The following is a 15,132-nucleotide window of genomic DNA, read 5'->3' on the forward strand; positions in this document are numbered from 1 at the left end:
TGGTTTCCCGTCGTATATTTAAGTCCTTTATCCATTTTGAGTTTATTTTTGTGTATGGTGTAAGTTGGTGGTCTAGTTTCATTTTCTTGCATGTATCTGTCCAATTTTCCCAACACCATTTATTGAAGAGACTATCTTGACTCCATTGTATGTTCTTGCCTCCTTTGTCAAATATTAATTGAGCGTATTGGTTGGGGCTGATTTCTGGGCTCTCTATTCTATTCCATTGATCTATATGTCTGTTCTTGTGCCAGTACCCGGCAGTTTTGAGAACAGTGGCTTTGTAATACAGCTTGATATCTGGTATTGAGATCCCACCTACTTTGTTCTTTCTCAGGATCGCTGCAGCTATTCGGGGTCGTTTTTTATTCCAGGTGAATTTTTGGAGAGTTCGTTCTAGGTCTGTGAAATAATGCCATTGGTATTTTAATGGGAAGTGCGTTGAATTTATAGATTGCTTTGGGCAGTATGGACATTTTAATGATGTTGATTCTACCAATCCAAGAACATGGTATGTTCTTCCATCTGTTTATGTCTTCCTCTATCTCTTTTTTTTCAACATACTGTAGTTTTCTGAGTAGAGGTCTTTTACCTCTTTAGTTAAGTTTATTCCTAGGTAGCTTAATTTTTTTGGTGCGATGGTAAATGGGATTGCTTTTTTAGTCTCTCTTTCTGCAAATTAACTATTGGTGTATAGAAATGCCCTAGATTTCTTGGCGTTAGTTTTATATCCTGCTACATTGCCGAATTCTTTTATTAAGTCTAATAGTTTTTTGATGGAGTGTTTAGGGTTTTTTAAGTATAATATCATGTCATCTGCAAACAAGGACAGTTTTACTTCTTCTTTTCCAATTTGGATGCCTTTTATTTCTTCTTCTTGTCTAATTGCAATGGCTAATACTTCCAGTACTATGTCGAACAGAAGTGGTGAGAGTGGGCATCCTTGTCTTGTTCCTGTTCTTAAGGGAAATGGTGTTAGTTTTTGTCCATTGAGTATGATGTTGGCTGTGGGTTTGTCATATATGGCTTTTATTATGTTGAGGTATGATCCTTCAATTCCCACCTTGCTGAGAGTTTTTATCAAAAATGGGTGTTGAATTTTATCAAACGCTTTTTCTGCATCAATTGATATGATTATGTGGTTTTTTTCTTTCAATTTGTTTATGTGATGTATCATGTTTATTGATTTGCGGATATTGTACCATCCTTGCATCCCTGGGATAAATCCTACTTGGTCGTGGTGTATGATCTTTCTGATGTACTGCTGGATCCGATTTGCTAAGATTTTGTTGAGGATTTTGGCATCTATGTTCATGAGGGATATTGGCCTGTAATTCTCTTTCATTGTGTTGTCTTTACCTGGTTTTGGTATTAGGATGATGGTGGCTTCATAGAATGAGCTTGGGAGAGAGAGAGATAGAAACATCAATGATGAGAGAGTATCATCCATCGGCTGCCTTCTGCACACCCCACATTGGGATTGAGCCTACAACCTGGGCATGTGTCCTGACCAGGAATCGAACCATGACCTCCTGGTTCATAGGTTGATGCTCAACCACTGAGCCACTCCAGCTGGGCTGTTTCCTTTTATTAATATTTATTTCTTTAACATTTATATGTATCTATTAATTTTTATTGGATACCTAAAATTGTGAATTTTACCTTGCTTGAAATATATTTCTTTTTGTATTCTTGAACTTTATTCTCCATTATAGTTATGTTACTTGGAAAGTGATCCTCTCAGTCCTTATTTTTAAACTTTTTAGGTGGGATTCAAGCAGCCTTTTAGTTCAGGGCTAATTTTGTACCATTAGCAAGTCTCTGCAACTAATACCTTCTGTACTAAACAAGGTCATTTGAAGAAACAAATGACAGAAAAAGCTTTTTAAAGTTGATAAAAAGTATATATATCCATACATCCAAACAACTTTGGTTGGTGAGAAAAGAAACTGTCAGCACCAGAAATTGTTCTGCCTGCCCTTTTTAGGTAAATCTTTACCAAGCCTTAGAATCCCGAGATTTAAGAGTGTGCCCTACTCTCAAGACTTCAGTTCAGTACTGATTAGCACATTCACAGGAGTAAACTATCTAAGGCATGGGTGGGGCACACCTGGCCCACCGGCCATATAAGGCCTGCAAAATCATTTGGTCTGGGCCTGCCAAGGCATTAGGGGTGAGTTTAATTAAATGTGCAACCAAATACATCAGGCTAATTTTTAAATTGATAATTTTGTATGGCCTGCGAAGGATGTTATAAATATCCAAATGGCCCTTGGCTAAAACAAGGTTCCCTCCTATGCCTTAGATAGTTTACTTAGCTCTGTTTGACTTCTCCTTTCTTATACAATAGCTTCAAAACTATCCAGGCAGCAAGATGGAGCAGTTTTAGGGCTTTTCTTGCTGGATTTTGTTTATATTTTTATTTTCTCTGCTGCTGTCTAACCAGTGTCTGAAAATCATTGTTTAGTTTTTAGGTTGAGAAGGTATATCTGATCCCTATTATTCCATTATGGCTGAAAGCATAAATTCCTTTTCTTTCATTTATGATTTATAATTAACTGTTTTAAAAGATGACTGTTGGGCTGTCCTTGTTGATTTTTAAAATTTCATTAAGTAGTTAAACATTAATTTTAAGTTTTATATAGGTATTATTTTTAGAAATCAAAATGTATTTCTATTTGTGACTAGGTGGAGCAAACAATAGATATAGAAATAAAATATAGTGAATTTAAGACTCCATTTAATCTTAGTTTTCAGTATGATTTTTTTTAAATTAGAGGATATTAGTAAGATATAGAAGGATAAGAAATTATTCTTAATAACCTGTTTGTTTTTATCTATCCAAAGGTAAATATAACTGTTTGTAGGTATATTTTATATTTTTAGGATAATAATTACATGTTTACTTCTTTTCTTAATTATATAAGCAAGGTAAATATTGCTTTGATCTTTTGTTGGGGTGTTTATGTGGAATATATTTTAAATATCTTTAGTTTATTAGATTAATGATACTAAATATTATTATTTTTCTTTCCTAGATTAGAAATCATTTCTCAATCCCACTTTCTGTTTATGAAGGGAATACTTTATTGGGAATGGCTGCACCTGGAAATGAATTTAACATACCGTTAGCATCTTACCGGTGATTCTTTTTATCTACTTGTTTGCTCTACGTCTCTCATAGAGTTTTTAGTTTCTGATTTGATAGGGATAGCTATCTTTCAATTATCAAACTTTCATCAAATCTTTCCTGTTACTATCTGACCCTATGTGACTTATATAAGTTTCAGGGCACTTAGGAGTGTTTTTAAAGGAAATATTATTTAATATATTTATTTTATACCATATAAATTATTTATGCTTTACCAGTAAATTAAATTATTACATGCTTGCAATATAGCCATTATAACCATAATCTTCTATGGGGTGGGCAAAAGTAGGTTTACAGTTTTGAGAATGCAAAATACAGAGTTCATTCTTACATTATTACTTATTAATTATTGCATTACTTTTCATATGAACAACTATAAACCTACTTTTGCCCCACTTTGTATATTCACAACTTTAAAAAAATATCTAATTGTGTATAATTGGTGGTTTCTGGATTTACATATACTGTTATGAAGTGATTTTTACTTTTTAAAGGTTTCTAATAAACTTTTTTTGGAATTCCTTTAGAAAACAAAATATTGCACATTTATCTGTTGATTATTTTAGAATTTTAATCAGTTTTAAATATTTAAAGTAACTTGACTAAACTTGATGTAAAATCTTATATTAAGAAAGGATATATTAAAATTGTAACAGAATACTAATGATGGGCTAGTTTCGTAGTTATAGGTTTAATATCATAACAAACAAGTATTATTGTTCAGGATATTTAATTTGGAATTGAAAATTTAAAGCAAGGAAAAATTGAGATTTTGGAAAATAAATCCTTCCTCAGAATAAGCATCATGGTTGTCTAAGGTGCTATTCAGAACACATGCTAGACATGGACACTTAGTCCTATGCTACAGAAGGACGGAGACAAAATTACAAGCAGTGTTTAAATATCCCCTCCGTCTGTTCATGCTGACCCATGCCTAGGAGTTCAAGACTGGATCACTAATGTTTAGAAGACAATCTAGCAGTTTTAGACACATATTATCAAGTATTAGACCTGCTCACCCTAATAAACGTTCTATTGTCCTTCTGACCATAATGAGTATTATATTACTTAATTTGAACTTGCTGAGGGAAAAAAATTATATATTATTCAGAGAACAACAATAAAATAATTTATAGTGCCTGAACATGTTCTAGAGAGGATTATAGGTAGATTACAAGACTTAAGATAACATGTAAGGTATGTTTAAAAATTTCTATGAAGAACCTCAAATTCATTTTGTTTTTGGATAATAAATATTAATGGCACTATGTTTTATTTTTAATAAATTAGTATTATATTTTGTGACTATAGAAAAATTAAGCCATTAGTTATCTTTATACTTTTTTGTTTAAAGCTAAATATTAATTGGTTACATGGAAGTTATTCAATATTTACTAGAATCATTAATAACTAACCAGCTTGGATTTCACATTAGGTACTCTCCTATTCCAATGCTTAGACATGGGTATACTTACATTTAAGATATGAGCTCTTAAATTAACAAATAGCTATCTTTAATTGTAGAATTTACAGATACTTATCCTTAAATTTAATTCATTTAACAGTTATTTATCAAGTCTTTTTATTGTGTATACGACACTGCTGTAGGATAACAAGATGAATTGGCCTGGCTATTCCCCTTGGGTGATTGATATATTCTGTAAATACAGAGGTAGAAAATGATGGGTTGTAGAGAGTTACAGAAAGACTTATTGTTTCAGAAAACTATGAAAAACAAAGAAGAGATTACCTAGATGAATTATAGGTAAACTATAATAATGTGGAGATTAGTGGAGAAGGACAATCTTTTTTAAAAATATATTTTATTGATTTTTTTACAGAGAGGAAGGGAGAGGGATAGAGAGTTAGAAACATTGATGAGAGAGAAACATCGATCAGCTGCTTCCTGCACACCTCCTACCAGGGATGTACCTGCAACCAAGGTACATGCCCTTGACCGGAACCAAACCTGGGACCTTTCAGTCTGCAGGACAGCGCTCTATCCGCTGAGCCAAACGTAGGGTGAGAAGGACAATCTTAAGTGCAAGGAATTACATGAACAAAGATAAGGAGACATGAAAACAAAGGCTTTGTATAGGTCTATAAAGAATAGTTGGGATATGATTGGAGTGTAGTGTGCAAGTTGGAAGATTAAATTTGAAAGATAGTTTTAAGTTCACATTGAGGTAGTTGCTCCTTCATTTTCTTGCACCCCTTTATATACATTTTATCTTCATCTGTAATGTAATCTGTTTCTTCCTTTCCCTCTAAGAACATTTGGTGTTCTTCCATTGTAAAACCATTCACTTCATCAGTTTTTCTCATCCAGAACCTCTTGCCACTGAACATCTTTCTCTCATGTTTTCTCTTCATTTATTTCTTAGACTTTTCTTTAAACTTTCATATTTCTCTACTTCAAGTGTTTTCTTCAGAACAAAGATTTTTGGGAAAATTGTCACTTCTGCAGAATACTCTGCAGCCACCCTAGAAAAAGTTATGTGTGTAGGGGAGAAGGAAGTGTCTAAAATTATTTCAGAGTCCAGGGTGCCAGTAGTTGGAAGTTCCTGGAAAAGAAAACAAAGAAGCGGATATGGAGGGCTCAGAATTTAGTCTAGCAAGTTTAGGGCACCATTAGACATCATTACAGAAATATGTGTAGATATTAAGAATTTTAAGACTGAAGCTTAACCCTTTGCAGTCCAATTTTATTTTTGGAATTCAAACAGTCTGGTCCAGATTAATTGACGGGATTGAATGTTGAACCGGTTTGCGGTGTGGACCTCAGCCTCGACGTTGGACCTGCTCCTAGCGCCTGGTCTGTCGAGTCAGCCTCGATGTTGAACCAAAAAGGGTTAAGAAAATAATTAGGTCTAGAGCTAGTACTGACAGTTGTTCATCTGTAAGGAACAATGTCACCATAATTGATTAGTTTTACAAGTACAAAAACATTTCTTAAGTATTTATACGTGGACACAGCTTAGGTTTAAAAATTGTTAAACCTAAAATGTACCTTAAATGTAAACAAGGACAGTGATATTTAAATTTGTGAATTAATCATATGTGATGCCTATTGATTTTGTCACTATCTTCTTGTAACCACTTCTGCAACTATGCCCAACATTTTAATAAAATTAAGTATCTATTGATAGCTTTAACTGGTGATTTTTTCAATAGAAATAATTTTTTAGTTCATGAAATCATTCATGACATTTACTTCCTATTAGGACCACATATCCAGGAAAGACAACTTCTTTAAGTTAAATGTACAAGTCAAAGATAGTTATATATGTTTGCTTTACATATGTGACCTATATGATTATGTATTTTCTGTAAGAAACCAGTTATCTTGTAAACATACTTTTTACAATTTATTTTTTAATTACAGTTGACATATATTAGTTTCATGTATACAACATAGTGATTAGACACTTATATACCTTACAAAGTGATCACTCTAGTAAATTTAGAACCCATAAGACACAATATATGGTTAATTGTAAACACACATTTAAGATAGTAAGTTTATAAGATAAATATTCTTTTAAAAGCTAAATAACTATTAATTTCCTGAAAGTTAAGATGAAGATATTTATCTATTGTCTATCTTACCTATTTCTAAGAAGGTGAAAATATAAAAATATATTAAAATAGTATGGAGGGAGGTGATTTCATTGTTCTAAAGCTATAATCATATAATTTAATATGTTTTCTTTTAAAGGATTTCAACACATCTTTTTTAATGTTTTATGCAGATCACTCCTTTTTCTGAAGCCAGAAGATGAGGACTATCAAATGTGTGAAGCAATTGACTTTGAAGAAATTATAAAAAATGAAGGCTCTTTTCTAAAGAGGCAATGTAGACCTATAAACCCGTCTAAGAAACCATTTATTATTAATATTGTCCCAGAAAAAGATAATTTGACATCTCTGTCAGTATATTCAGAAGATGGTTGGGACTTACCATACATAATGCATTTGTGGCCACCTATCCTACTCCGAAATCTTCTTCCTTACAAACTTGTTTATTATATAGAGGTATTCTGGAATTTTATTAAATATCTTTGTGTCTATGGTTTTGGTACTGGGGATAGGTAATACTATTTGGTAATACTCAAATGGAAAATAAATGTTTAATCATGCTGTGTAAGAATAGGATTTAAAAAATATTTTCCATTGATTCACCTTTGAAATTTGACTACTAAGTTGAATATAAATTACCTACACAAGTGTGATATGTCATTTAGAAAATAGAGATGATAGAAATTGCCTACACTCACATCACCTGAAGGTAGCTCTTCAGATTAAAACATTGTAGTTTTAGAATATATATTTTTCTATATTTTCTAAGCATATACATTTCATATGTCATACATTTAAAATATGGATCCTAACTTTTGAAACAAGTATGAGAATTAGTATTAAATAATATTTAAGTACTAGACTTAAGTGGAAAAATGCTGCTACATTATATTATTCTGATAATAGGTCTCTAAAAGGATTTTATGCCCTATAATGATGCTTTTTCTTTTAAATATTTTGTTTTAACAAATTATGTCTGATTTCATCAGGATTTTAATATTACATTTGCCATGCCTATCAAATATAAGAAATTTCTTCATTGTAATTTATTAATTATTGTTTTGGTCATAGTGTATTAATTATTATTGGGATTTACTATATGTATACACTTCTTTGATAATTTTTTGGGGGGGTGAAGTTAACATCTATGGTTTAAGAATATCTGTTTTTCTTTATATTTGGCAGCTGTTCTAGTGGTTAAGAATTTGCACTTTGCTGTCAGGTAGATCAGAGATGTAATCCTAGTTCTATTACTTACTAACTTTAGGCAAGTTATATTGTCTTTCTGAATTATTTATCCTAATTTATGAAAGGGGGATAGTAATAAATCTTGCATGATTGGGATATGGGGAAATCAAACTAGATGATATATATATAAAGGATTTAGCACAGTGCCTTGTAGGTACATGATTGCTATTCATTTACCTCTCTAACAGCACCACCACTACTATTCTATTTTGTGGATATTAACATGCCAGGTGTCAATAACTTAAATTACTTTTACTTTAACTAATTTAAAATCTTAAGATGAAGAGATTCCTGTGTTATAACAACAGGAAGGAACCAAGTTAGAGATGCTAGACAATCTGGTGAATTATCCAGGCATACTATCTATCTATGTGCCATTCTTATAGGACTTTTAATTTGATGCTTTTAGGGATCACATTCTGTTTGCTAGCTCCCAATGGATATGACCAATTTTTAGAAAGACAGGTTAGCTGTGGTATGAAGAAGGGATTAAAGGAGACAAGAGCAGTTAGGAGACTTAAAGTGAGAGGACACAGTGGCAGGAACTAAGGTAATGAAAGTGGGGGTGAAGAGAAATGAATGTTTTTGAGAGATGCATAAGATATAATACTATAAACAACTAGAGGCCCGGTGCATGAATTCGTGCATGGGTGAGGTCCAGCTGGCCCACCCTGATGGGGCCGATCAGGCCAGGCCAGCTGGGAGGAGGAGCCATAGGCAGTTGGCATGCTGGTCCCGCCCCCGATTGGGGGGGAGGGGGACAAAATCAGGGATGGGGTCAGCCAAGGGGAGGGGCTCCGAGAGGTTGGAAGGCTGACCCTGCTCCCTGGTTGAATTCTGGTCGAACTCCCAGTTGAGGGGACAATTTGCATATTACCCTTTTATTATCTACTAGGGGCCCGGTGCACGAAATTCGTGCACTGGGTGTGTGGGGGGAGAGTGTCCCTCAGCCCAGCCTGCCCCCTCTCACATACTGGGATCCCTCAGGTGTTGACCCCCATCACCCTCCAATCGCAGGATCGGCCCCTTGCCCAGGCCTGACGCCTCTGCCAGAGGTGTCAGGCTTGGACAGGGGACCCCCATCTCCCCCCGATCACTGGCTCTGGCCCCCGCCCAGGCCTGAGGCCTCTGGCCCAGGAATCATGCCTGGGCAGGGGACCCCCATCTCCCTCTGATCGCTTGCTCCACCCCCCGCCCAAGCCTGACGCCTCTGACCCAGGCTTCAGGCCTGGGCAAGGGGACCATCATATCCCCCCAATCCCCGTCTCAGCCCCCCGCCCAGGCCTGATGCCTCAGCCAGAGGAGTTGACCCTCATCACCCTCCGATCACCAATCACCGGATCGGCCCTTTGACCAGGCCTGAGGCCTCCGGCAGAGGTGGGGACCCCCAGCTCCCCACGGTTGCAGGCTCCGCCCTTACCCAGGCCTAACGCCTCTGGCTGAGGCGTCCGGCCCGGGCAGCGGGGACCCACAGCTGCAGTGGCCCTGCGATCGTGGGCTTTGCTTTAGGCCCAGGCAAGGGACCCCTAGCTCCCGGGACTGCCAGCTTCGACCGTGTCCAGCTCCCATCGCTGGCTCCACCCCTACTTCCTGCTATCACTGGCCAGGGCGGCAAAGGCGCCTGATTCTCTGATCATGGTTGGGGGGCAGGGCAAAGGCGGCCCCAGGGCCGCCTTTGCCCTGCCCCCCAGCTCTTAGCTCCCCCCTGGGGTTCCAATCACTGTCAGTGGCAGGGGGCTTCTTCCTGCTTTCCCTTTCGCCTCCCTGCATTGTGCCTACATATGCAAATTAACCGCCATCTTGTTGGCAGTTAACTGCCAATCTTAGTTGGCAGTTAACTGCCAATCATAGTTGGCAGTTAATTTGCATATAGCCCTGATTAGCCAATGAAAAGGGTATCGTCGTACGCCAATTACCATTTTTCTCTTTTATTAGTGTAGACTAGAGGCCTGGTGCACAAAATTCATGCACAGATGGGGGGGGAGTCCCTCTGCCCAGCCTGCACCCTCTCCAATCCGGGATCCCTCTCGCAGTCCAGAACCACTGGCTCCTAACTGCTCACCTACCTGCTTGATGTCCCCTGCTGGCCTGATTGCCCCTAACTGCCTATCTGCTCTCCCCTCCTGGCCTGATCCCCCTAACTGCCTGCTACCTTACCTTCTCCCTTCTTCCGCAGTGCTGGCCTTCTCCCTTCTGTCTTCTCGCGCGGTGCTGGCCTTCTCCCTTCCCCCGTGGCGCCAACCTTCTCACCTCCTCCCTTCTCCCGTGACACCACCTTCTCCTTCTGCCTTCTCCCATGGCCTCTGCAAAAAGGGACCATGGTGCTGGATCGGCCCTCACAGCTGCCATGGCTGCCGGCCCTCGGCCTTGCAGCCACTGTGGCTTTGTCTGGAAGGACCTCTGGTCTAATTAGCATACTACCCTTTTATTAGTATAGATGATAATAAAAGCATAATATGCTAATTAGATGGGACAGCTGAACGACTTTCTGGACAAAGCCTGGGCTGCGAGGCTTGAAGCAAGCTGCCACGGCTGCGAGGGCCAAACCCCTTGCACAAATCTCATGCATTGGGCCTCTAATATAGGATAATTGGAAATGGGTGATGAACGATTGTTAACAATCAAGAATGGGACTTATTTTGGATTATCATCTCTTTTCTCATGCATTTTCTATAATTTTTTAGTTTTCAAAACTAAAATGACTAATGGATAAGATTTCATCACTTCCCATGCATTTTCCATCATTTTTTAGCTTTCAAAACTAAAATTACTAATGGATAAGATTTTTAAAATGTTTTACTAGTTATATGCATTATAATGTTTACTAGTTCCATTAGAGTTTTACATTATATTACTTAGTTTTATCCTAACCATAGTCCTTTGAAGTTGATCATTTAGACCATTTTTGAAATATGATTACTCATATCTCGAATAATTTACCCACAGACTTGGAGGAAATGTGAAAGTTTACATAGTAGGCAGAGTTAGAACTTGAATATAAGTCTTCTAACTTGTTCAGACAGAAGTATGTTTCAAAAGCAGTTCGTATAACATTTGAAATCCTTAAATAGAATTTTTGGCATATTTATCTGAGACATTAAAAAATTTACTATATTTACTATATTTTGTTTATTACAGGGGAATGAACATAGAGTTTTTACTCTAAATGAAGGTTCTTCTGCCCATATTTGTACCGTACAATTGGATAAAGCAATACTACATTTAAAATTACTTGACTATCTTAATCAAGATTGGAAAAGTGAATATCATATAAAACCTAATCAACAAGATATTAGTTTCATCAGTTTTACCTGTGTTACAGAAATAGAAAAGACTGATTTAGATATTGCTATCCATGTGACTTATAATCCTGGCCAGACAGTTGTGGCATTTCATAGCCCTTACTGGATGGTCAATAAAACTGGTCGAATGCTACAGTATAAAGCAGATGGAATTCATCGAAAGCATCCGCCTAATTATAAAATGCCAGTTCTCTTTTCTTTTCAGCCAAAGCACTTTTTTAATAACAATAAGGTACGTAAAGTTTTTTGACTTTTTTTTTTTTTTTAGCTATTTATCACTCCTTTTTAGATTTTAGAATTTTGAAGAATAAAATAATATGAAACAGGTAGAAATAACATTTGTTAAATATTTGAGGTTATAAAGATTAGAATTTTGTGTTGGGAAATGTTTAGTGCATTAACAGTACAATATTTATGCTGAAAAGCAAAATGTATAAATTTAGGTTGGAATTTTTAAAGGTACTTATGTTGTAATATCTTTGAAATATTTTTTCCTAGGTTCAGCTTATGATAACTGATAGTGAATTATCAGATCAGTTTTCAATTGATACTGTTGGTAGTCATGGAGCTGTTAAATGTAAAGGCATGAAAATGGAGTATCAAGTGAGTTCATTCTCTGCTCATCAAGAAATTTTTATTTAAACTGTGTCTATTGACTACTTAATTTTTAAGGATGTTATGATAATGTAATAAATAATATGTTCTTCCTTAGGTTGGTGTCATTATAGACCTCAGCAGTTTTAACATTACCAGAATTGTGACATTTACCCCTTTTTATATGATCGAAAACAAAAGCAAGTATCATATATCAGTGGCTGAAGAGGGGAGTGATAAATGGCTCTCTCTCGATTTGGAGCAGGTGGGTAGATGGATTTCAATAATATAGCTCTTAGGAATTTCATTTTTCCTGGAAGTTAGATAACTGAAATTACTACGTAATGTTTTATCTTTCCATTCCCCCAATTTTATTTGTTTCATAATCATTTATTGAGTATTTGTACCAAGCCCTAGATATTTAATTACTAAAATTCAGAACTTGCCATCGAGAAATACATTTCTCGGTAAGGGAGGTAAACATTTAGCAATTACTAACCAAATGGAGTCAAATAGAGCAGTAGAAGACTAGATAAGGTATTAATGCAGGAGAGAGAAGGAAATAATTTATTCTCTTCAGGAAGCTGTTAGGACTGCCTTTAAAGACTAGATTAAGCCAGTTATTTTAAGAAGGTGGTAGTGTCTTAGGAGTAAAATATTTCTTTTACTCCATCTTTAGTTGTTAAACCTCTACATAAGAGCTGTCTGAAGGACTGCCAGAGGGTGATAGAATATTTTACTTTTCAAGAAATTTTATTCAAATATGTTAGGATTATAAGAGAAGTGTTTGCTATTTTTATTCATTATTCTATCTTGCTTTTAAGCCATCCTTCTTGAGTCATTTGGTTGAGCTACTTCCTTTAGAATTTGCTTTAGTGCTGGTTCTGTAGGAAAGTACCATCAGTGGGTGTTTACCCATAAAGTTTTTATCATCATCTTTCTTTTATGATGCCTTTTTTTGATAATTCTATTTTTTCTCAGCATGTTGTATATTTTACTCCACTGTTTTTTGGCTTCCATTTTTGTTGAAAATTTGGCTGTGGTTCTGTCATTTCTTTGGAGGTCATCTTTCTTTTCTCCTTAGCTGCCTTCAGTCTTCTCTTTGTGTTTGATATTTTGCAGTCATACTATTTGTCTACATGTGGGTTCCTTTTATATATCCTGCCTCATATGCCTTACTGCTAGATCTGTGGGGTAATGATTTTTCATACTTTCTATAAAATTTGCAACTATTGTCTCTTTAAGTATTCTCCTGTTCATCCATTTTCTCCTTCTGAGCCTTTAATCAGACATACCCTAGACTTTCATATTCTATTTTCTCTGTCTCTTAATATCCTTTTTTTCTATCTGTATAACTTTCTGTGCTACAATCTGGATAAATTCTACGTATATTTTCCATAATTTTTTACTTTTACTATGTCTAAACTGTTATTTAAACCCTCACCTGAGTTTTTTATTTGTATTTCTCATTCCCAGAAGCTCCACTTTTTTCAAGTCTGCCTGTTAATTCATTCTTTTAGCAAATACTTATTGTGTACTCCTATGTGCCTTGCGATAGTTACATTTGCTAATGAAACCACAAGTCCCAGTCTTTGTATAGTTTATATTTTAATGGAGTTGTAAGGAAACAGTAAATGAATAATACCATGATCAATTAGTAAAATATATAATATGTTTAAAGGTGACGGGGGAATAGAAATAAGACAGGTAAAGGAGTATTAAGAGTTATAATGAATACCCTGGCCGGTGTGCTCAGTGGTTAGAAAATCACCCAATGGACCAAGGTTCTTGGGTTCAATTCCCAGTCAATGGCATGTACCTGGGTGGTAGGTTTGATCCCTACCCTACCTTGGGACAGGTATGAGAGGCAACCAATCTATGTGTCTCTCTCGCATTGATTATTTTCTCCCTCTCTCTTTTTCTTTCTCCTTTACCCTCCCTCCCTTCCACTCTCTCTAAAAAAAAAAAAAAAAAAAATTAGTGGAAAAAAATTCTCAGGTGAGGATTAAAAATAAAGTCACAGCGAAAAGGGGTGAGCTATAATTTTGCATAAGGTGGTCAAGGCTAGGACTTATTGAGGTCACATTTGAAAGACTTGGAGGAATTGTGAGAATTAGCAATTGTCAGGAGCTCAGCTGAGCTGGTGCTAAGCAGCCAGGTATTGGAGTAGCTGATTAAGATAACAAACCAAAATGAACATAGTCAAACCTTTAATCAGTCGCTTACTGAGATTGTATAAGCAAGAAGCTAAACTGGAGAAAGCCCCAACTCCCCTGTTCCATTTTTCCTATGGAACAGCATTGGTCAGGCAGGGGTCAGGTAGATCAGCAAGACACTAGGGTTGTGTCACAATCGGAGGAGCCCTGAACAAAAGGCTTTTACAGTTTTATGGACCTGGAAGATGGGGGTGAACAAGGGGAAAGGCTCGGAGTGGAAAAATCCTGAACACTGAGTCAGAATAGAGAATATGTGTCTTCAGGGTTCCCCTTCTCACCTTGATAAAGAGGTTTTGCATAGGTTCCTGAGGAAGGCCTATGCCAAGGGCACTACAAAAAAAGCCTCTGAATAAAGGTGCCTGGGGTAGGAATGCAGATATGTGTAAGAGCTTGGCTGGAGGTAGGGCTGAGTCCTTGACAATGCAAATAGCTGGCTGTGCACCTGGTCTGGTGTGGGAGGACAGCTTTTCCCTGTGAGGCCTGCCATAAAAAAAAAAAAAATCACCTTTGTCATTAACTATATTCTGACCTGAAAATTACACGTAGTTTTTTAGCCAGGAGCTGGCCACTTCAGCAATGTGGGTATCTGGAAAAGAGCATTAGTGACAGAAGGATCAGCCAGGGTAGGTGCCCCAAGGTTGGAGAATATTTGGCATGTTTGAAGGAAAGCGAAGTGGCCAGTAGTACTAGAAGAAGGAAAAGTAGCAGAGGACAAGGTATAACAGTGATAAAGGGTAATCGTGCAGAACTTTCTGAGCCATTGCAAGGATTTATCTTTTGCTCTGAGTGAAATGGAGAACTGTTGGGGGGTTTTGAATAGTTAAACATAGTATGCTTTCAATAAATATTTGTTAAATAAATATAGTATTTATTCTTGTAAATGTTTCGTGTGGGTTCTTGGCTTGTTGGCTATAGAACTGTCTGTGTATCTAATTGCAGTGATTAAAGCGGCAGCTTTGTTTTGCTTTATAGGTTTTCTAGGTATAACTTTTTCCATACTTTTATTTACAGCAGTTCTATGTCTCGATTTATGTGTCTACTG

General features: G+C 36.5%; 1 protein-coding gene across 6 annotated transcripts in view; it reads left to right on the forward strand.

The window, feature by feature from the left end:
• VPS13A (vacuolar protein sorting 13 homolog A) overlaps nucleotides 1-15,132 on the forward strand; it is a 206,911-nt gene that overhangs the window by 129,581 nt on the left and 62,198 nt on the right. For all 6 annotated transcript variants that reach the window (XR_009447628.1, XM_059656963.1, XM_059656964.1 and 3 more), the window contains 5 exons: nucleotides 3,039-3,142; nucleotides 6,904-7,186; nucleotides 11,117-11,512; nucleotides 11,779-11,883; nucleotides 11,993-12,139. Coding sequence is in view for 5 of the 6 variants with exons in the window: in XM_059656963.1 (XP_059512946.1) it covers nucleotides 3,039-3,142; nucleotides 6,904-7,186; nucleotides 11,117-11,512; nucleotides 11,779-11,883; nucleotides 11,993-12,139 (1,035 nt within the window). In the remaining variant the exon portion in view is untranslated. The remainder of the gene's footprint in view (nucleotides 1-3,038; nucleotides 3,143-6,903; nucleotides 7,187-11,116; nucleotides 11,513-11,778; nucleotides 11,884-11,992; nucleotides 12,140-15,132) is intronic.

The sequence above is a fragment of the Myotis daubentonii genome, chromosome 11 (assembly GCF_963259705.1).
Source record: "Myotis daubentonii chromosome 11, mMyoDau2.1, whole genome shotgun sequence".
NCBI classification, from domain to species: Eukaryota; Metazoa; Chordata; class Mammalia; order Chiroptera; family Vespertilionidae; genus Myotis; species Myotis daubentonii.